This window comes from Limanda limanda, chromosome 15 (assembly GCF_963576545.1).
Source record: "Limanda limanda chromosome 15, fLimLim1.1, whole genome shotgun sequence".
NCBI lineage: Eukaryota > Metazoa > Chordata > Actinopteri > Pleuronectiformes > Pleuronectidae > Limanda > Limanda limanda.
In genome coordinates, this window is record NC_083650.1 from 7,295,008 (window position 1) to 7,319,631 (window position 24,624).

Here is a 24,624-nt window from a genome sequence, read left to right on the forward strand (position 1 = left end):
CACTATACATATTCTCTCACATATCTTAACACTGTATATATTGGTCTAATTCCATTCATTTTTTATATTGCAAATTACTATTAAAGGACTTCTTATTTGTATTATTCAACATGCTTACCTTTGAGCTCTAAATCCTTTAAGAAAGATCAGAATTTATTTGAGACTAAATAATCCATAAAGATGCGCTTTAATAAAGAGAAATGTTGCCATGACGTCCACTGACAAAACTTGGAGGCCTGCACACTCTCTGAAATGCAGCTTGTCTTCCTGTTGGAAATTCATACCGAGTTAATTCCAGTTTCTGTCTGTCTGTGTTGACAGACTAACTAACTGTGCTGCTGGGGAAATTAAAAGCTCCTCTATTCTCCATCTTCTCCTCCTTTCCCTCTTCCTCTCGCCTCTTCCTCCTCCCTCCTGTGCTGTGATGGGTGAGTGCTGTACTGCATCAGATGTGCAGGCAGAACGGTATTACCTCGACAGTGTTATCTGTGGACGAGTGTGTCTACATGGGGGAGAACAGATATTCCTCCCAGCTCAACATCGTACATTACAGAGGGGAACGCAAACATCCACACACGCAGAGGAACAGCAGAGATAGTCCCATCATTACAGGATGCACCGAAAACACAGCAACTATCAGTCACCGTGCAAACAGAGCAAGGGGCAGGATGCACTCACACACACACACACACACACACACTGTCTGAAAGCTTATGAACCGCGAAGGTGGAGATGATTATATTTTATAATGTGCATTATCAAAATAGGTGAGCAGCAGAGCTCGTGTCTGGCTTCCTGAGGCGGAGCAGGGGAGCCTGAACAGACCCTGTGGCTACACATGGCAGCTCCACCAGATATAACCGTCTTTGCAGTTGTCTGATCTCGGTTCCTTCTGAGCCGCAGACCTCGGCTCCGTGAACAAGGCCGAACCTGCGGTGGAGGCTGAGCGATAAAATTTCACACTTCATTTCTGCCTTCAAAAACCAGCCGTGGTTTTTTACATTAAAATACATTACACATATCAGAACTGGGGTCAGTAATTTTTAATAGGATCAATACTGTGATAATAAAAGCACTCAGAGGTTTTGCAGCTGCACTAACTCGCAGGGAAACGCTAAGTCACCACGAAATGAATCACGTATGTCTTCCAGACAACCCGGTGCATTAGCATATAAAGCAGGTCCAAAAACACCATGTTCTTCATGCCATGCTTTTGGGGGATAAGAGTGGGACACGTAGGCCCCACAAACTGTGTCTGAAAGTATTGCCCCCCCGGTGCAGCTTTTGATCGAGTTACCTCTCGATGTTATTTGATCTTTGATCGACAAGGTTCCCTGCCTCCCTCTGTACAAAGGTGACATATTCGAATGTCTCCGTTCCTCTTCGGCGGCGGTGACCTAGATTTAGGTGAGGAGGAGAAATCGCAGCGCTTGATTAACTCAAACTGCCGTAATTAGATTATCCGTTCTTATATAAGCTGTAAATCTCTGAAGACAGACGAGTGCTTATGAGCGGGTGAAAGACTTTCTCTTCTTCTCTTCTTCTCTTCTCTTTTTCACGAGACATTAAACACACACAAACAAGCAGATGATGAATGGACGCGCTCCTAGACCCCACTGAGGAACGTCGAGGTCAACTGCTCATTTACTACCAAACACGAGGGAGATAACATGACCAGAGGCATTCATACCACAACGGCCCTTTGTTAAACAAGAGCACTTTACATGGGCATTGTATCGAGCTCTTATATACAAACACATCAATCATATACCTGACAGCAGTTACAGAAACATGTCTGGCACCGTGAAGCAGCTTTTGAATAATTAAACGGGAACATTTTCACAACAATTATTGAGTTAAATAATTCAAATATTAAAAGAGAGTGAAAGACTTATCATTGTATTGCACAGCAGTAGATACAATGCATGACAGGCAAATCAGCCATTATATTTCTGAAGTAGAACATGCAAGGCTTCAACTTAAAAGCGGCACAAATTTATTCTACAGGCTAGAAGACGGATATTCAGTCCAAGATAAAGCTAATGATCAATACAAGTGTTTTACACCAGTCCAAACCAAGATTTGTGTCTAACATTGTTTACATTTGATTTAGGTTTTCACATCTCAATTAAGAGAGGAGACCTTTGACCTCTGTGTGACAAACATACGTCCTGTCGTCATTCATGTCATCATTCTGCCCCTCAGGGAAAATAAAGACGCCTTGATCCTTGAACCTTGAACCTATGTTTGCTGCTTCTACCTATACTTGACATCGATTGGTAGACAGGCTGATCTGATGTTGTTGTGTTTTAACGTTTTAATAAAGTACATAGAAGTCCTTCGATTTACACAGAGAAAATTAATGAACCAGTTGACTTTGTTTTCACAGTAATGTAATGTCCTCATTGGTCAAACATTATACTGTCTTATGAGTACTGTTTGCTTTCTTATGATACAGGCCTGTTTTGTTTATTTAGTTTATTCCTCCAGTTTTTATCTGTCTGGGCTCCTATAGGTCAACCTTGGGTCCTATATGAACGTATTACGACACAAACATGTGATGAAGAATAATGTTCTTTTGACTCAATGCTTTGTACAGTCGCCCTCTGTTAGAGAGGCCCACATATAAGATCAGGACGTTTACTGAATGAGTGAGTATTGAAATAAATTTACAAAACTAATGAGACAAAAACTGTGTGGAGGCAGAAAACATTCCCAGGATTACACACCCAAAATAAAATAAAAAATTATTTTTATTTCTAAGTATCAATCATCAATTTAATTATTAGCAGCAGATAGTGCACTAGAAATCCAACCCCAGGTCATAATAACACTCAACTGCAACCAACCAATTATATTGCAGGGCACTCATAATTGAGTCAGAATAAACACTTTATATGTCAAATAATAAAAAAGAACAAGCACAAGTGCTGCACCAGATTAAACAGTAAACCCATTCACTCTGCTAACTGGCTCCTGTTCGCTGACACGAAACTGAAAACACTGGAATACACTCAAAGTTATTCAGACGTTCCAGGCTGCACCTGTAAAGCACTGCACCGCTTGGGGCATTGGAAATGATAATTACCCTGCAGATAGGTGAGGGAAGTTACCGAGCGCACGCTGACAAGGTTGTTGAATAGATGCCATGAATCTTAAGTCTCTCCGAGGTTACCGCTTCCGAGTTACCACAGCAACACGGCCCGCGACCACTATCACAAGGACATCTTTGGCAGCCTGCCATCGCTCATTCATAAGAGAGAAAGAAAAGAAGGTGGCTGTGGGGGTGGTGCCGAGGGGGAGGGGTCAGAGACAGGGCTGAGAGACAGAGGAAGATTTTGTCTAAAGGGGATCAGAAGATGGGATTTGGTTTTATGTTCTTTTACCTTTGTTGCCATCACTTAAAATAACACTTTGTTTACTTAGAATTTAATCATTTGTTCATCTATTAGCTGCACGATACACTGTGTTTGTGTGTGTGTGTGTGTGTGTGTGTGTGTGTGTGTGTGTGTGTGTTTGTGTGTGTGTGTGTGTGTGTGTGTGTGTGTGTGTGTGTGTGTGTGTGTGTGGGGTACATCGTGTAATATTATTATTGTTATGATTCCACAGTATTATTTTGGACTGCTGCAGAGTTAGTTATCACCAACAAACTGACGGGAGGAAAGTGAGAGGGCAAAAAAAAAACAGCAACTCTTCCCTTCGCCCCGGCAACAGATGGTCATGCTCTGTTTGCTTTGCTCACACGCAAACGTCCTGATTTCTAATCCATCCTATGTAAAATTGATTTGTATTTTCTTCCCCTCAATACTCACGCCTGCTTATTTATGCATTTTTCTTCCCTTATTTTTTCCCTTTTGCCCGTTCAATTCCCCGGAGTCGTGTCGACGCTGACTTCTCACACGCGGATCGGACAGCAGCCTGCTTCACAGCGGGCCGGGTCAGAGAGCACGAGCAGCAGATGTCCAGGTGACAACACTGTCTGCAGAGAAGGCAATTACTCCCATCCAAACACAATGTTTATTTCTCCATGCTGCAGGCAGACTCTGCAAACCAGTGATTAGCCGTTTAACAGCATCTGCAGTTCGGTGCTCGATAAGGCTTTTTCCTTTCGGTTGCATTCATCGCCACAGTCGCCGTGCACACAATCAAGATCCATTGAGCCATCAGTCAGACGAGAGCATCTGTTTCTTGGAATGTCACTTCACAGTTTCACACTCCAGGATGCTCTCTCACTCGGCACATTTGTTCCCCCTGTCATTTTTGTTCTTCATTATATGTCATTTGCAAAAACATCGCACTTTGCTTATAAGAACCTGAGGAGGTAGCATTCCTCTCTGCCATTTGCAGCTCTCGTCTTTATCTTTGCAGCAAACTATGAATTTTTTAGAGGAAAATTATTCCTCTCCGGCGCCTCCTCTCTCTCTCGCTTCACACCTAATACCATTAATGTGTTTCATAATGTACCAGTTGGTGGTGTACTGCTGGATCCATCATTTCCATAATGGAGGACTGACGCCACTAGAAAACACTCTTTTTCCAGTGGCGTCAGGGTTTAGTTGCAGTATTATCATGAAGGACAGATGTTGGTCTTACTGCAGACGTCGGTTTATCTGGACGATTCTGAATGTCGTCGACTGAAACGATCCTCGAGGTGGGAGTGAGGGACTCATAATGACCTAATCTCAATTTGGTCGGATTTGCAATTGCGGAAAGTGAGACTGATGTTCGTAGGAAACAAATAGATCTGAGATGCCTTGTGTGATGTCACTGACTTCAAGGAGAGAGATATTACAGCTCTTCCTCACCAGAGAAAACACGGAAGCTCCAGAAACGCCTTGTCGGTGGAAAAGCGAGAGCAGAAGCTTACATTTCCTACATGTGCTGGAAGTGACCAATCACAACAGAGTGGTCCAACCTGGCCAATCAGAGCAGACTGGGCTATATTGGGAGGGGAAGGGGGGCTTAAAGGGACAGGAGCTAAAACATAAAGTGTTTCAGTCAGAAGCTGAAAAGAGGAGCTGCAGCAATGACCCTAATCATACTGTCAGTAATCATACTGTCCTTTGCTGAATGTGTTTTCTGAACATTAGAGCGCGTAAACCTCCACGGTAATAAAACAAATGAAACCTGAACATGAGCAGAATATGCAGCATCCTTTTTCTAAAATCATAACAATTTAATACTTCAGTGATTTGAAATAAATGTAATACACTTGAAATTTTAAAAATTTAAAACTGATTACTGTATTGTTTGGATCTGTAGCCCTGTGGAGATTTCTTGCAAACAAACAAAATGCTAGTTTACTCACAGCATGGTCAATTAAACACATTGTTTGTATCCTCAATGTTTAATGATTGTAATTCTAAGTGCTAAGATATCTTCCAGAATTTTTAAATTGGTGTTTGGTTGCTCACAGTCTTCTAATATTCTGCCTAATCTGAAAGATGCTGCACGTCTTGACATGTTGCCATCACCTGTAGATCAGCACAATACTGTAATATCATCGGCAGGAATATGTGTCATGTCATCCCTGAGCACATGTACAAGATGAACTAAACAGGAGCCCACTCATAAGGTCTGGAACCTCAAATGTTGCTCAATAAATCGTTGTTGCTTTGGGCTGTCAAATAATACACAATAGGAACAAAGTATAAAATATAAAGAAACATTTAAAGCTGCATGACTAGATGTAACTGATGGTGGTTGAAGTTATTAAAGATTCATCCTCACCAGGTCCAGAGGGGAAAATAGGAAGTAATTTGAGCTTCTCTTTTAATCTCACTTCTTTCATTTCTCATTTCTTTTATTTGTCTTCAGATGTTGTTGGACAACACTGACCTTTAGTCTCGGGCCCATAAATCATCTCCTCTGCTGTTTTCCTGCAGCAGCAACACACTGTCTAGGTTGTGACATAAAAAACAATTGATAAAGTGCAGATGTGATAGAACTCATAATCTTTTAACGTCACATCTCTTAATGTTCTTCTGCCGGAAGATTTCAGTCGATTGTGTTAAAGTCCCTTTACCCACAACAAATATATAAACGTCCTGCTGAAGGCAAAACAAGATGAGATACTGCAACTGCATAATGAACGACCGGCTTCTAATTTATTAAAAACTGCTGCAGTGAACAACTGGTGTTCTTCCCAGGCAGACAAAGACCAAATCCCGGCCGAGCGAGTGTTGCCATAGGAAAGATCGATGTTGATGTGGGACTGAAGCAGAGACCTGTCAGTCGTCTGTTGTTCAGTCGTCTTGATGTCTGTCCCGAGCTAATCCGTGCAGACAGCAATCAGCAAAGAGTAAATCTGCATGACATTGGCCGATCAACAATCTTGTATTTGCTGGATTATTATAGTTTCACTTTGCAGTTATCTTATCACTCATCCATCTCCTTTGCAGCTCCAATATCATTAAATGCCTTTTTTTATAAAACAGACTACTTGGTTGGTGTTGCGTCTTCATCTCACGATAAAAACACATTGCTACAGAATTCCTGTGCAGAAGCAGATGCGCAGTGTTGTCATCTGGTTTGATGGGCAGATGGTATTAACACTATTTTATTTAAATGCTTTCCAGATGGTTGCCACAGATACTTTCACTGAGTCCTCCTTCGCAGTGTTTCCCTGTCAACTTCTGCAGCTTTTAAGAACACACGTCCTCTCTCCTCATGCCTGCACCCCCAGAGAATCATCATCCCCGGTGCTTGGCTGCAGAAGGATGCTCAATATTTCCCCTGACTCCTGAACATCACCCTCCCCCAGGGACGACCCTCTGCTATAGGCAGAAAGAGGCGAGCCTTGACTCATGGATGAGAGGTAAACAGCCGCCTATGCCTGCTCCCCGGAAAGAAACAAAATGAAGCACGGGCATTTATCCCCATTTAACACTGCTGCAGTTAATGCAGTTCTTGTTTTGAATTGCCAGCCGGTAGGTTTCTGTCATTTCATGTTTTATGCAACCACAGAACGTTTTCACAAACGTTATGGAATAACTGCGTATAGTCTTATTTTCAAATTCATTTTCAAGTTAAACATCTATGTGATGACTATTTAGAAAGTAAAATACAAACCCATCATTGTATTTGACGCTGACATGAAGCAAATACCCTTTTATTTTAACAATAGACCCTTAAGGATTTGATATTTGAATATATACGACTGAATGGTGCTGACACAAACAGGAAGTGCTGTTCTCTGCTTCATCTGTTTTTGTTTTTCATGACTAATACAAATGTTTGAACTTTGCTGGTGCAGCTGTGAATGTGTTTCTCTGATCGAAAAGAACTGGGCTTGTTTACTGTTGTTTACTTGTTTAAAAACCGACTGCAGTTCAGATTTCTGTCTTTGGTTAATGCTGTGATAAAAGAACTTTAAATCTAATACTTTTACTATGAAAAGTAAAGTTATAAACAATTATATTTATTCACAATAAGGCAGCATTAGTAATTTGTATGGCAGTGGATCATGTCTACATGGGATTGGAAAGGGTTGCATGGAGAAAAACCCACAGCCATCGTCATATTTCAGCTCAGTTTCAGTTTGAGTAGAACTTCATTGTTTTGTTTCCTTCTCATTAATTTAATCAGTTTCGTTTTGAAGCCAAAGCAGGCAGCTGTCTAAAAAAAAAGAAAAGAAACTTATTTATTGTTTGCTACTTCTGCAACAAACAGCAGGTAGACGAGTCAGTGACTGAGCAGAGAACACAGTGGAACGTTCATCAGAGAAGAGATTTATTTAAATGTGAATACTCGCAACCATAAATATTATTTAAATTACAATAATACAATACTGTGTACATATTACTGTCTTGATCCTTTACGGCAATTCTCTCTAGTATGGATTGTTAATCGTATGTGTCTTGCATGCAGCCTTATCTACTGATAGTGTTAGTGTTGAGTATTAATGGAAGGTTGTCGTAACTGAAGATTAAATAAATTACACTGATACTGATAAGTGATAGTCTGATTGTGTGAGTGTCAAGGTCGACAATAACACGTTGGTAAGAGATAAATAAATGCTGTGCTTTTTTCTGACAGACGTGACTCAGGGCATTGAATCCATGAACCCACATTCACAAACACGCACTTTCAAACACACACACACACACACACACACACACACACACACACCCACACACACACACACACACACACACACACGCACACACACACACACACACACACACACACACACACACACACACACTTGTTCCCTTTATTACTTCAGTGTCAGTGCTGTCTTCTTCTTTGTTTTACTCCCACCACTACTCACATTGCACTGTCAGTTTCTGGTCCATGTCGGCACAATAATCTTGCAGTAAAACCTTCTTTATTCCTCTGTCTCCACCTTCAGCTGGCTCTGTTTTGCAGACACTGATTTCTGTCTATTTCTAAGACTACGTACTATGATCTCCTGTTCCTGGCTGCTGCTGCTAATGCTGGTACTGGTGGTGGTGGTGGGATAGTTTTCCGAGGGCAAGGCCTCTCTCTCACGTTCACACTCTCTCTCTCTCACTCTCATCTTCTTGGTGGGCGGGCAGTGGGCGGGATGACTAAGCCAAGGTTGGCCATGTGCTAGAACATAATCCACTGAAAGCCAATATCCCTCCTGCCCACCTACCATGATTTCATCACTCAAACAGCATGCTATCATAAATTAGCAGATAAAGGAGGTGGAAAGCAGCATCACTTTCAGATGTACTGTGCAAAAGTTTTTGATTGCTGAAAGATTATGGTGTACACATGGATGCTCTATTAATCAGTCGTGCACCGGTTACATCCAATCCATAATTCCATAAAGATTGGTTTTAAAATATCATGCAGTGATTACACAGAGGGATTTTTCATTTAGGAGCTATAAGAATCGTGCTCTGACTGTTGGTGGTTAAACAGTGCAGTCTGGCCATTGGAATCCTGCATCACCCCCATAGCTATTCCTTCGTTAAGGCTGTTAGTGGCCAAACTGTCTGTTATTAAGTTTAAGGAGTCTTATCATTGGGCACCAGAGAGCATGTTTACTTACACCAAACAGAGGAACGGAGAGGAAGAGGAGATGAATGAGAGGAAAACAGAGAGGGAGGCTGAGTATGGAAACATGGATGCTCTGGGAATAGAAAAGAAGGGAGGATGCTGTCTATTTTTAGGTCCAGATAACATGAGAGAGATGGGGCCTCTCTCCTCTTCTCCTCCTCTCTCCATCCCCTCGTTTCCCACATTCCTCCTTGGCACGTGCAACAGACACTCAGGACGGCTCGGTGTGACCTGAATACCAATAAGAGAGAAGCAGCTGGATTCTGGCAGGCTGACATTCTTCTGCTTTCTCCTGTCTGCACAACAGAGACAAGACAAGGACTGGGTGTCTGACAGGACACACACACACACACACACACATGCACACACACGTGCACACCTCAGAGGACACATCAGTCAGGATAGATGATAAACCGATGAGGAGCGAGTGTTTGACGTAAGAGACACTTGAACCGCCGGAGCAGTGAAGATGATGGACGATTGTTGAACCTTTCAAAGCGACCATCAGCAGGTAGAATCCGTAAATATGCTAATGCCTCACGCAGATGAGTGGAAAGCAACAGTACCACACTTGATGTGCTAAATTTATTATAAACCAATCATTATTATCACTAAGGTGTATCTGAAGGTTCCCAGTCATCCAGGTCATGGTGTCTTCCAAAGACTTTTCACAATTTGACTCAGAGGACCCCACCGATTTATTTGTAGCCCCTACAGGGTTTTTTTTAACTGGTTATAAAATGGTCTTATTTTAATATTGCTGCCTCTTTATTGCCTAAAACACTTAAAAGAGATGTTCAGGTAGAAAATTGGCTTTTTCTATAAACTATTCTCGATCTTTTTCGCCAGGGACGGTTTACCCATGGGGTCAGAATGTGAATCACCATACATCACCTCATCCCTCTGCATCCTGCAAACAGCTGTGTGTAATGGTGTGGTTTGATATTTCAGCCAAATCTAACCCCATATGCATCGAGTGACTTGGTCTAGTGACTTTTTTTTAAATCTGGGGATTCAAATCATTCCCGTTCATCCTCACCCTGTCATTTCCTCTGTCCCCTGCCTCAGTATACCAGCTTTTCCTGTGCAACAGATTCTAATATTGAAGCCAAGGGAAGCTAATATCAACAAATCAAATCAGTCTGTTGCAAAGAATAGAGACCCTTCCCGCCATATCCTAATGCATTGTTAGATCCAAGCTCGCCTTCTTTTTTTCTACTGAGCTCTGGCTTAGATAACACGTTTTATTCTTTGTCCAGCACAGGCATCAAGAAGGAGATGTGGGCTGGCCTTGTACTGGTAGATGAGAAACACTACTTACTATATCCAGTCACTGATATACAGGCTGTGCAGAGAATCTAATACACGCTATGTTTTATTTATCACTGGTGAATCATGTAATTATATCTTTTATTCAAGTAAAATTAAACAACAAAATAACATTAGTAAAAAGATTGAAATGAGTAAAAATATTGAGGTTTCAATTCTTGCCTTGCTGCAGATATGCAGACGTGTACTTCAGGGTGGGTCAGTACACAGTGACATCACTATAAATGGGCGTGGTTACAGATGCCACAGAAATCTAACTTCTAGCCACAGAGAGGCAGTGGATCCCAGTCTGGTGTAAATTTACTCTTTGACCTGAGTCATGAACAAACAAATTTGGTCAAAAAGTAACATCATAGGTACAAACTTAAATGTAATAACAGAACTGGATACGTGATTAATGCTTCAACTAAACGAGTGTTTTCATCATCAGTTATCTGTGATTTCTTGATTAATTGATGATCTTATTTTTCTAAAGAATCTGAGGACTGTGAAAATGCCCTTTACAATTCCCAGCCTCCTAATATCAAGTCTTTTGTTAGGTCCGATAAATGGTCTAAAGCCCACAGAAATGCAATTCACATTAATATTAAGATGAGGGAAATCTGCAAATGGTGACATTTACGAAGCTGGTCTCATCATGTTTGGCATTTTGATTTCAAGCCTGACTTGGAACTTGAAAAAAAGGGTTAGGAGTAAAAACACACTATATTTTATCTTTATATCTTCGGCATAAACATATCAAGAAGCAACACAGTGAAAGAAAATATGAAATAACATTAATTTCTCAGGTCTGGTGATCCAAGAGTTTTTCATCCTTATATTTGTGTAGTTGGAAAATAAATGCTCTGGTGACAGAAGCGTAAACTCAGCCACTGCACTCACCAGACGGAGCAGCGCCCTTAAAAGCGTGTAAATGTTTGCTCACTCATACACAGTGACACGCACAGAAACACAGAACGCACACATGTACACACATTCTGCCGCTCAGCTCAGGCTGTGTTGGACACATTCTTGAAGTGTTTGAGATAATAGCACTTGACAGGCTGCTGGTGTGGTTGTCATGGGGATCCCGATAAAACCGCCACCAGCCACCGCAGCACCAACATAATGGAGGGCAGGAGAAAGCACAACCATTCTGGACATGATCGTCTAAACGCAGTGATGTCACCTCTCAATTAACAAATCAGACGCTATTGCCAGGAGTCAGGAGTCGTGGAATCAGGAATAAAATGGCCCTCAAGGTGAGGAATTGAAACAAAAGCAGTGGGACAAGAGTTTCCTTGAAGATATTGGCCACATCAATCCTGAAAAGAGCGCTTTGTTAGAGGTCCACTTCAAACATGAGAAGGAGAGAAGCTAGCTGCCTTGTTCACCTCTTAATGCTTTCCTTAGGAATACAAGCAGGTGGAAAGTACCAAGTACAGCTCAGCCAGATGGGAATGCCATTAGCTTTGCAGTTATTTTGTCATTAACTGAAGTATTAGAGAAGTTTAAATGTTTGAACTGATGACTAAAATAAAATCAGTGGGATAACACGTCTTCCTCTGTAGATCGTGAACGCCTCTGCAAACTTTCACGGCAATTCCATCTAAACTGGAGTGAGATATTTCAGTCTCGATAAAAGTAGTATAGCCGCCAACGTGCCTAAAAACAGCTCTCATCCTAACAACGTGCATTCAAATGAAATGGGGAATTAATATGCGTTTCCATTGCCAACATACCAGAATAGCAGGGATTCATCATCTTGTTTACATCTCCACCCCGGACACGAAAGACAGAACTCGATTTCATCTAATGAGGCCAATTTTTCTCCACACAGATCCTAATTTACATCCATCAAATGCTAAAATATATGGAAATAACATTGGCTGCTTAGCGTTTGCTTCCAGATTGCATAAGATACTTAAACCCCACATTTTTAATCTTTTATTTACGTCCGGGCATTAACAGATCTCATCTATATTTATATATGTAGAATGCAGCTACGTGTAGAATTTAAAGTTTGCTTGACTTGAACAACATTATTAGGGAACTCTGCTGAGGCTTTATTGTTTGATATAGGTGCACTTATGTATACAGTCGGCCTATTAAAGCTGCGTGCATTTTGTTTATGGCTTGAAATCTTTATGGTTGCAACCCTCAGCAGTGGAAGGAACCAGACGAGAAGAGGAGGCAGCAGCCGGTTCAGTCAAGATGGCGCCTGAGGTTTATACACCGGGCTGCACTGTGGATGACTGAGCCTGCTAAGCTGAACTAATGGTGTGAAGCTGTGAGCCTCAGTGGGCTGCAGGTGGAAGCAGCTCAGAACACTGCAACCATCAAGCTGAGCGTGTGTGTGTGTGTGTGTGTGTGTGTGTGTGTGTGTTTGTGTGTGTCAGCCGCAGTGATAGGTTGAGAGGTCACAGGTTTTATTTTTGACAAAGGTGTGTCTGTCTGTTTGGCAGATGAAGACGTGCATGGGTTGGAGTTGTATTATTTAGTCAGTACTGGATTGGTGCAACGGTACAAAGTCGCGGCAGCTAATCACTGAGACGTGATTGCTTCTGGGAGAGCGGCTCCTCGTTTTGAAGAGAGAGGCGCTGAGCTGCAGTGGGACCGTCAGGCCGGCTCTCTCGGTTACAGTTACAGTCATTTTGGATAGAGAATGCCACATCCAATGGTTGTGTGTTTAGAGAGGGAGAGAGTTCCCAATAAAGCAATGAGTCACACGTGAATCATTTCACACAGGAGGAGAGATGACTGTGCTCTGGCAGGGTCTAAATCCATTCCTCTCCTGTGATGATAAAAGCTGACTGGAGTGGCATGGGCTTTGACTTGTGCGCTAATGACTTCAAAGAGAGGCAAGCGATGTGAGAGGAGGGGACGGCGAGATAGAGGTGGAGGGTTGCTTCACAGGTAGGGAACAAAACACAGGGGAGGAGAAGGAAGAGGAGGGCGGCTGGGGCAGGAGCCGGGGGTGGGGGGGTGTAGATAGAGAGTGCACGTGTGTCAGGTAGGGTGCAGGCGAGGCAAAGGGAGAAAAGTTAGTGTGATAGTGCGAGTATATGAGAAAACATCAAAGACCCGAAACTGAACAAAGGAGGCCGCGAGCGTGGGAGGGGAGAGTGAGGAGAGTGAGGGGATAAAAGAGATGGAAACGGAAAAAGGGCAAAGTGCGAACAACCGGAGCATGAGACACACAGAGAGGCTTGGGACACACAGACATATTTCCACAGGTCTAGACGCAGAGAGACAGACAGACGCGCAGAGGGAGAGACAGAGGAGGGAAAGGATGTTTTGCAGAGAGACAATATTCTTCCTGCCTCGAGCTGCCAACACACATGGAGGAGAGGGGAGGTAATGCATGAGATCCTCCGCAGAGAAGATAACACGATTTCTTATTTCTGTTTACTTTTGAAGGCGCTTGACGTGCAAATATGATTTTAGCTCTGGCAACGATTTTGAGGCTGCCTTGAAATATGCAGCGGTTGTTTGGAGAAAAGCGTCCGTCCAATTATTTTATTTTTCTTTGGCAGAACGCTTCAGTGGATTTTAATTATTGATTCGAGAAGCACTGACATTAGAAAAAAATAATAAGATATTAGGTCGGTTGCGTTATTTCTCATAATGGATCATTTATTAAAACTGATGGTTCACAATCCAAATGGTGTCTGCACTGCAAACATTAAACCAGCACATGTTGACATTACAGTTTTTTACAGTAAATATCCAATTTATCTGATTTATGTCACAGCAGAAGAAACAAACCCCTGTAGCGCCCTCTTGTATGAAAATGGTGCTGTGAGCTAAATATAACTCAAAGTTATGGTATTTGAAAGGTATGCAATTGCGAAAGACAACATTTCTCACGTGCCAAGACGAGAGACAAGGAGGCAAACTTGATGAGACGGCATGGACATGAAATGCAGATGGGGTATGTGGAGTTGGAGGCTGGGGGAGAGGCGGGACAGAGACATAGACAAGGAGAAAATTAACACATGTAGATGTTAACCAGCGTGTAGTGGACATGGAGAAACATGGCAGAGAGCTCAATCTGTCACGCTGCCGGTTTCCCTTACTGAGCATCTCTGTCCTTAATGAGACCATCACACCGGAGACGAAGGAGGACTCGTTCACAACTGCCGCCACAGTTTGTCCCGGAGTCTTTGGCTAAATGCTGAGCTGCAGTTAAGTGACCAGACGGATGCGAGGCCTGAGTCAGCTTCTATCTTTAATGCTCCTCCTCAGACCCTTATGTAACCCAAACAGACAGGACCAAAGACTTGGCAGACGTATAAAGAAGAGAGAGAGCTTAGAGCAGGACGGGCTGAAGTATTATTTTTTAACTGTCTTCACAGAGCAGCCCGAATCCACTGAAGTCCAATTTTGTATAATTACCATTCATTTATACGTTTAACTACATTTTTTTACACAAAATACAATTTCAGCTTTTTTTCAAATCTAAAATATGCAAATAATGTGCGATAACAAGCTCTGCTCCTGAAAAACAAACAACATTCATGTACACATCTGATACTGGAAATCCAGGATCTGATTCTGATTCTGCTCAACTTCAGCAAGTTTGCATGAAATTATTATACCTTAAGGAAATTGTTGATAGCAGATAAGAATATTAATATCGCATTTGTCTCTGTTCAATATATGAAGCCAGAGTCAGGAGACAGTTACCGTAGATTAACATAAAGAAAGGAAGGAGAAGCAAGCCTGGCTCTGTCTGAAGGTGAGACAATCCTCCTATCAACACCTCCAACCTCATATATATCACACTGTATTCCATTTGTTCAAATCACACAATTATATCTTTGAACATTTTTTTTCCCTATAATAAACAGATTAACTCCGACAGTGAACATGTAACAGATACTTCAAATATGGTGGTTTGCATGGTGCCCTCATGGCAAGGTGGGTCTCACTGTGTGGAGTCCCCCCCTCCCATGACCCTCAACATGATAAGAGATAAAAGAGATTTCTGTGTGTCACAGTGTCATTTTGTGATTTTGTCACAGGAGGGTGCCAAAGTTGGATATTTTATCACATTCTGGAAGAAACATAACCCTCCCAGACACCCACTCCCAATAAATAGTGCCTCTATGGAAGTAATGGTTTGCAAAGGGTGGCAGAGTGTCACTTTAACAGACCTGGCTCTCAGCCCAACGTAGTTTATATCGCCAAAACAAGTTTCAGTATTTAAGTTCAATAAGCACTAATGTTCACCAACTGTTAAGCTACCAAACACAGAACCAATGAAAACAATGCGTGTTTAGATGTAGAAACAGATACAGTGATCACTTGCCTCTAACATCGTAGTACCACCTACTGCGTGTATTCTCCCTGACTGTTTGTTCTATCTTTTCACTTTCTCTCTTTGAAGACTAAAAGTAGGACTGAGGAGACTGAACTACCCACATAGACGGCTCTCTGTGCGCTCTCAAATTGGTTTTATCAAGAGAGCCTCAAGTCATTTGTGGCATTTGTGCAATGTATATATATATATATATAAATTTAAATTGCATTGTGACCAGGTGCAGCATGACCGGATGGATTATCTGAGCCCACCCCCCCCCCCCCAGGCGTATGACGGGATACCAGAAGAATCCCGGAGTAATATTGACTGTCGCATGTGTCAGAGATGCCAGCAGCTCTAATTGGCGTTGAGGTATTGACGTCAGAAAATCCAAGCAAAATGGATTACAACAAAGCCATAAATGCCATTTTCCATCCGACCGTGTCTGCCAAACAACCGCACTTTTCCTCTCAGTGTTTGCAGAGAATAAAAGAGAGAACATGTATGTTTTCAGACGCTGTGGGAGAAAATCACCCGGCTGGCAAGCTGACATTGGAGTGCCGTACTTCACACACTTCTCTCTGATCTGGCAATTATAGATCATTCCACCTCACCCTTCTCTCACCCTACTCTCCCTCTTTCCCCCGGTCTTACTGATCCTCTGATTGCAGATTGGGGGAGACAGGCAGCACGAGAACCCTAATATGACTCTTACCTCAGAAAAAGTAGAAAATGTATTCCGTTGCTTCTCCTAAACGACTCTTGAATCACGCAGGATGGTTGGGAGATGGTCTCCACTGAATTTCTCGCAATGTAAAACAAAACTCTGCGTATTAATGCATCCCTGCATCGTCTAATAACACTGTATTACTGCGGTGTTGCAGTGATGCGGAGGACAGGGGAAAATCGTGTTCAAGTGAAATGATCTCTTTTACACAACCACTTAATCAGCTGGCAAATCAATAGCCTGCTTTAATACCTTTGCCCTGTTTGTTATTTCTGTTTGTTCATTAGTGAGTCACAGAGAGGAGGAATGTTTTAAATCGCACAGTGCATCAACACCTCTTTGAGAAGTGTGAAGGACAGAGCTCCCTGAAGCCGAAAACATAAAGAGCGTTATGATCAGTAAAGTACATGAATACACAAAATGCGAAATCTGTCTACTGTCAGCTGCAGGTCAAACATCAACATGAAGGGATATCATAATTTAAGTGAGGTGTTATATTCCATTATCTGCCACTGTTTGGCCTTAATAGCTTCAGACTTAAAGTGCCAAGTGGTGACATGTACATGAAAAATGAGAACTGCAGACGCACACATTGTGAATCATCGTCAGCTGCAGCAAACACCAAGTTTCAACAGGGGACCAGTTACTTCAAAGACGCAGGGTACTGACATCCATCTGAACACCGGAATGGAAAACAGTCCTCCCCCACATCGGCTGAAGACAACAATAAATGCTTGATAGATTTACTCGGAAGGGAAAAAATCACAGAACGGAACAACAATAAGTATAGAGTATAGGATTAAAGAGACAGAGATTGGAAGAACAATTGCTGGATGCACGTTGGCAGCTCAGATGTAAATAAGAGTGGGCTGTCAGATACGACACCACAGAGGAAGATCAGGCTCCTGCTGTTAAGATGCAAAAAGGTGATCTTCATTTATTTATTTATTTTATCCTAAATGGAGTCTTGAATTGTTATCTTTCTAGAAACTATCTGCAATTGCTGTTGGGCTAATCTGGAATCAACTGCAAATATTCCTCAAATACTCCAACAAAAAGGCAAATCACTTCCTCCGATGAACGTTCTTGTTTTCACTAAATCTCGGATAATTCGATGTGGTGTGAGATGCATCTGAAAATTTTTCACAGTCTCCTCCTGTTCCATTTCTAAGAGGAACTGTGTCAAAGATATAAAACTACACGAGGGAGTAAAGGTGGAAGTCTGGTACATGACAGGATTTCAGTGGGGAGACAGTTGGCGGTGTCTGCAGCCACGGTGCTCGACTTACATTCTTTTCTTACTAACTGAGCAAAGTTGTAGGAAACTGGTGAGTAATACAGACCCTCACATTCTGAGGGTGATGCCACATAGAGAAAAGATCAATATTTCACTTTGTCTTGCCTTCCACCTGAAATATGATCATTATTATTATTCTTTTTCATACGTTTTAACTAAACGAGAAAGATCACAAGCGCACACAAAGCGTCGGCGGGTGAATGAAGATGTCCCCCCCCCCCCTCGCTGAGTAGCTGTGAACTTCGCTGGAGCTGTTTTAGGCTCGCATAAAAAATTCAGGACTCTCTCTGAGCAACGTTCGCCCTACATACAGCACACACACACACACGCTCGCACATGCATCGCGGCATTATTCATGGTGCACACATGTGAGCGGGCTTGAAAAAAAAACACACACACACACATACACACAGGTACACTTGATGATATAATCCTGGTTAATGGATGAGCAGCGAGACATCAAGAAGACTCTTATATGATTATCCTTTGAACGATGAATGTTTAATTGGGATTTCACGATGAACTGAAGCAGTTCTGACACATTACATGTTAGCATCTTCTTCGGATCCATTGGGTGAGTAATGAAAATTTCCGGGTCAAGATCGATTGCTGCACGTAATTCAGTTACTCACAATCTTTGTTTGTGTGTGAGTTTGTGCTTTGTGCATTTAGATTTTTGATATAACTGTATTATGCATTCATCAAGGCATGTGTGTGTGTGCGTCTCTGCAAACATCTCCACAGCAAGCGGGTCAACACCTCTGCTCAGCCAACCATTTTCATTAGACCATAATGACGAGAGTGGAGGGGTAGATGGACCAGAGAGTAGGAAACATTGAGAGAAGTGAAAGGAAATTCCCAGTAGAAAGACTATCAAAGCATGATCTGCTGTCCTGCACTATAAAACTCCCTCTGCTGATCTTACATAATCCTTCTACTCCTATACATCAGCCCGTTGTCAGGTAGAAGCAGCCGCCTGCTTAATATATAATCATTTTATAAAACACTTCCTCTGTATAGTTACTGTTGTGAGAGGGTTTGAGCAGCAGAGCACAACATTAAAGCAGGTTTTCCACTTGAGAATCCGGCTCCATCTCCGTGTGGCCCAGTCAGTGTGGGTTGCAACACCTCTGCCAAGTCATCTCCATCTGAATAGCATTTGAGGCACCCGCTCAACCCCGACCGCATCCACATGTCTGGAGACGGTGCTCTTTGAGTTAAAGCCACTCCAGAAACGCAATTTCATCCTCAATGCTCTCACTGTGTTCTTTCACTCTTCATTGTATCTGGATGAGTTTACAGAGTTTATCAGTTTACAGAGCCAAGCTGTGGTCAAGTTGGGAGTAGAGAAGGAAGTTTAATGACTGAGATATTAATCAGGCCGAGCATTTTACCACAGCAGTTACTTTAATCTCAAATGATGCTTGCCTCTTTCTAGCTCTGAATTAATATACACATACCCTGGTGGTTTTCCTGTTTGCATATCCTCTTCAGCAGATCCTTAATGGCATGATCGAAAAAGCAGGACTTTCAAATCAATAGAAGGAGAAAGAAAGAGAAGTAGCATGTAATTGAATAGCAAAGACCTCAAGTCAATACTTGATGCTCTTATACAGGATGCAACTAGTTTTAAAGGCCCTCGTAAATTTCCTACTGGTCCGTGTTTAAAATGAAATTCAATAAGAGATTTCCTCCACCGTCTCCACAAGTAAAACTTAATAGAAAAACAAAACAGGATTCACTCATCCATCTCCGTTATCTTTAATATTTGGCCGACTTTATGAACAATCTACTTCACAAGCCTGTTGTTGTACTTTGGGAAAATGCAGAAAATTGTGTCTCTGGTGAAAAAAATTGCAAAGCACCCCTTCCTCCTAGAAGCATAGCAACACTTCCAGCAAATCTTGTCCCATACTGGCAGTATTATTACCTAACACGCTGTGAGGGCTATAAAGGACCGTCAATCTATATTATCATGCTAAGCGTATCCTCTTCCCGGTGTGCAGAAGCAGTCGGTGATGGAATAGGTGCATTTGCCGATAGGTGAAAAAGAAAGAAATGAGGAAATTCACTCAATGCTTGAGTCGTTAACAAGTAGGACGCGAAAATGACCTCTTCATTGGTGCATCGTAGTCTGAAGCCAAACATTTACACTGCCCATCAGGACTCGTCCTGTCCACAGACATACAGCTGTTGGGGAGATAATTTAAATGTTTAATACATTCCCAGGACACCAAACTAGAAACCGCAGCCTCATTTATTTATTGTGTAATGATGCTTAGTTTAAGTGAATTATGCACAAGATTTCACATGCAAGAAATGAACATACCATATGGTTTCTACTAAAAAGGATCAGAAAGAAAAACCTTAACTCTTAGACAATAGCTGATGTGCCACCAGGGAACAGAAACCTTGTTGTAGCAAAAGCAATTTTCTAAATGGCCTATTTGAGGTTAATCCTAAAGTTTGCTGTTTTTATCCTGGGACAAGACAACATCAGAAGTACCCTCACACATCTATATTCCACCAGAAATGTGTTAGAGTTTCTTGAACTGGACCTCGAGCCACAAAGTAAACAAGTGCTATTTTCCCTGCGGATTATAATTTCATTAATCCATTTGATGTTTAAAGCGGTACTGGATTAAGGTGTCTCAACATCGGGCCATTTCACATCCCACCCTCCCTCTCATTCTCTAATACAGGAACAGATTTAACAGTGAAGAGATACACCAGTGGAACTGGGTGGATGCTCAAAAAGCCTTTGGCTTCCTTTCAGCTCCATTAATGTCAGTCAGATAAAAATCCATCCTCCGACTTGTTAGCGATAAAAGCTGATGGTTTAACTGGGAAATGTGGGTGTTTATTTATGTGTGTATCCAAGCTTGGAATCAACATTGCATGTCATGTATGATGTGAAATTAAAATTGCATGTTCTCTCCATGCCCTCAACAAGCTGAAATGACACCCTTAAATCAACAACGGCACAGGAACAAAGTCTCGGCATTCGTATTGGCAATTTCCATTGCACTGTTCGTCATCAAGTAAACAGGTACAACAGAGACACACTCACAAACACACACATGCACGTGCAGGCTAAAAATAGCAGCAGCCTTACCTTTCTGTACACTATCATGTTGGGGGACTCATCCGCCACCCCATTGGTCCCCTGCCCACCACTGTTGGTCTGTGCCATGATCCAGTGAGTAAATCTGCCACAGGAAATGTCAGGTGCTCCTGCTGTGGACAGAATGGATATTTTGGTCCGTCAGAAGAACAACAGAGCTTGAACGTTGCCCTTACCTTGCCAAGAAGGGGAACAATTTACATAGCTTGCGTGGCCTGGATCACCTCTCAACATATTTGACATTTCCACATGGAACAGGTGCGCAGATCTGATATTTGGCTACACCTGTGCTCATCTCACAAGGTCTTCACAAGGACATTTATTTGAAAAGAAAGGAAGCTGATTTTTGCACAGGGGAAAAGTTTAAACTGAAAAGCAGTGATGGGTGAAATACAGGAGTGCCATCACTCTTTTTTTCGGTTGCATTCATTGTGCGCGAAAAAACTGTCTGAACCCGTCCTTATTTCTGTTTGTTGACATCGGTGCGCTCCATCGTCTCCTCCTACTGCAGACGCACGTTAAGATTGAGAAGAACAGGACAAGGTGAAGCCCCGGACCCTGTCAGCCAGCGGCAAATGCAGTAAAACAAAAACACCGACCCTGGAGGAGGCTCTACAATGCAGCTCAGCTCCATCTACTCGCTTACAGCCTGCACCGTGAGCCAAAACACGCACGATCGCAGCGGACATCGCACATGCACGTTGCAGCTCCTCGATGATTTCCTCCCACACGACATCCTTGGGAGTCTGCAACACCGAATAGCCCGTAGCATGCAAACAGCGAAGTCATGTAACCTGCTCCGAACACGAGGCCGTTTCTCTGTATAAACACTGAGCTGAGGTTTCTTACCACGAGCCGCTGGCCGCTTCAGCACCTTGGACAGCGACTGCACGCACACAAGAAAACACGCCCGCGCCCGTTGGATCCGTTATTCAGCTTCAAAGACGAATAGATGCACGGATCACACAACACAGAGGAGGAGGAGGAGGAGGAGGAGGAGGAGGAGGAGGAGGAGAAGAGAGAGAGATAAGAGGAGGAGAGGCGGATAAGAGGAGAGAGAGAAGGAGGAGAAGGGCTTACCTGAAAAAACGCGCAGCCCCGCTATAGGACTCCTGAATCCGTGCAGCGGTGGAAGCCCGTCCCTTCTGGTTCGCGGTGTCAACTGGCAGACATAGGAATGCGAGGACTGTTCACTGGCAACGCGAGGAGGAGACAGACACTCGGTGGACACTCGGTGTGGCAGCCCTCTCCGTCTCGCTCTCTCTTTCTCTCCTCTCCCCTCTCTCCCTCCAAACGATGCCGTATACCGAGGCACGGGCTCGCCACCTCCGAGCGTCGTGAACGCGCATCGATCCACGACCAATTGCGTGCGAGGAATAAATTACAACGCGTTTTGGGAGACAAACAGCATTTCTCTCAAATTGTGCTGCTATGCTGCTGAAGAGATAAACGTGCTGCTTCTGGAGAAGCTGGTCCGTGATAGGGAGAGACTAGCAGGTTATTAATATTTGAACAAATGCCAATCTTGCAGTCAAAGCTGCATGCTGCATATTTCATATTTAATTATTTATGCACCTGGAGGAGAAACTGTCTTGTCTGTCTTCATGGTTACCCATACACTGTATAATTGATTTTAGAATTATTATAATTACATATAAAGCACTACACATGCAGGGTGCATGGCCCCAAATCATATTTCTAAATTATTTTGTCCCCCGTTTCGGTGAGATCTTTGTGGTCGACCAACCAAGGACTTCTGGCCATCCCTCAATCCAGATTTATAATTAACCCTGGGGATTTTCTGTCATGGCTCCCACCCTCTGGAAACGTCTTCCCTCAGTAAATGCGGAAACCGTCAACAACTTTAAGAGACTGTTAAAAACTCACCTATTTGGTAAATATTTAAACTTGGTCCAGTCCTCATGGTTCCTTATTGTTTCTGCTTGCCCTCTGTGTCGTGTTTTATTCTTCTGTTGTTTGTGTTTAACTCTGTTATTTACAGTCTTTCTCTTACTGTTTGTTTTGTAAAGCAACTTGTTACTTTGGATTTCAAAGGTGCTTTATAAAATAAATATACTTACTCACTACAACCGCTTAATGAGAAAACGGAGCTATAACACTGCACTATTGTTGTATTTGAATGTTATGGGATATTGTCTCGTCTTAATTTGGTAAATTGGATTAAATCAGTAGTGGAAAGTAACTACGAGTACATTTCCTCAAGTATAGGTCCATAGTCTAAAGTAGATCCTATACTTATGCATACACTACAACAAATTATAAATTCTATTCTTTTTATTCTACAAAAAAAAACGATTGGGTGAAAATTCCTCTTTTACTTGTATAAGAGAACATATTCAAGTCAAATTCTGCATTTATATTTTACAGGAAGTTCCATAAAACTGTATCAGACACTGACTTCAAATGTAAGAAACTGTTATAAATCATCTATGAGTTTCTGTGAATCAGCGGCGGAGCATCCAGCTCTGCAGCGATAAATGAATAAACAGAAAACCTCTTAATTCGCTTGCAATCTGTGGTTTTGAGATATGCAGCAGTCCAGGCGTGAAAGATGACAGATGTGCCCTTCCTCCCTCTGTAGATGCCGTCCGTGTCTTTATGTTTTTTTCCCTCCTGTCCTTCTTATCAACCCTGTGGCTCTCTCTCAGGACTGAAGCTCTCTGCAAGATGGATCTAACAATCGAGTCCACTCGGTTTCACAGTGAGCTGCAACATCAGAAACATACAATCCTGGATATTAGAGTTGGTAACTGATGTCACAGCGTTGGATACTGAGTCAGATGATGTCCATATTTCATTCTCTCTTTGCATTATCTTCTATGTTTTGCTTGTGTGTCTATTTTAAGCAGGATCTGCTGCAAATGGGTCACTTTGATCAGGCTGTCACTTATTGCCTTCTCAAAAACAAGCAATACAAAAGAAAGCAACATAAAATACTTAAATCCTACGTATATTGGGCAATAATTAAGGAAAATCAAATTTTCAGGTCAACAACTTTAACATAAATTGATCTTATCTGAAAATGGCATCGGAGAGCACTATTTAATGTATTAAATTACTTATGTCTTAATGATTCAGCAAAAACATCCGACTGTGCTGCAAGAAATGAATGCAGCCTTTTAAACCACTGACTACAAAACACTTATAAATAGATTGGACATTGAGGTTTGATTGTCTACTACATTTGTCTGATGGCTGCGCTGAAGTCAGGGGTCATGTTGTTAACATTTTCCATCATGAATCTTTTCATGAATCAGATTAATTATGCTACTTTTAATCTAAATCCCGTAATCCCGCCAACTACTCTAAAGTCGCTTCATGGATGTAAATGCATTAAGAGACTACAGAGAGAATTAAACGTTGGTGTTATAACGGATTCAGATATGAGCTCCGGCAGCTGTGTCAAAGCAGTCGTGGCATCTGTCCATTATGATCCAAACATCGCAACAATTAAGATGAATTTCTACAGGAGGTGAAGAAAAACTCAGTCTCGGTTTTGTCAACAGATTCAATTTAAACAATGGTTGCTTGTTTGATTTTCAGAAACAATCCACTCAAGCATCTTGACCAATTCAAGATGCTACTCGAGGAACCATTCGGACATTTTGTTATCATTCCAGTTAGTTATAGAGTAACATAGGAAGTGTATAAATTCCTTAAGGGCTAATTGAATACATGTTGCAAGTATTTTAAGAATAATCCCAACGGAACCCTCAGTTCTTCAGGAAGCATTCAGCTAAAAGGGCCTCAGGCAAAAATCAAACAGCACATTACACTGAGCGACTCTGCTGCTCACAGACGGAACCAGCCCC

General features: G+C 42.2%; 1 protein-coding gene across 1 annotated transcript in view; it reads right to left on the reverse strand.

Annotated features, from left to right (window-relative positions):
- Window positions 1–22,140, reverse strand: part of rgs7a (regulator of G protein signaling 7a) — a 43,835-nt gene extending 21,695 nt beyond the window's left edge. The window contains exons 1-2 of the mRNA XM_061087354.1: window positions 21,872–22,140; window positions 20,783–20,904 (exon numbers count right to left, since the gene is read on the reverse strand). Of these exons, the coding sequence (XP_060943337.1) occupies window positions 20,783–20,860 (78 nt within the window). The 5' untranslated portion in view covers window positions 20,861–20,904; window positions 21,872–22,140. The remainder of the gene's footprint in view (window positions 1–20,782; window positions 20,905–21,871) is intronic.
- Window positions 22,141–24,624: the final 2,484 nt, after the last annotated feature.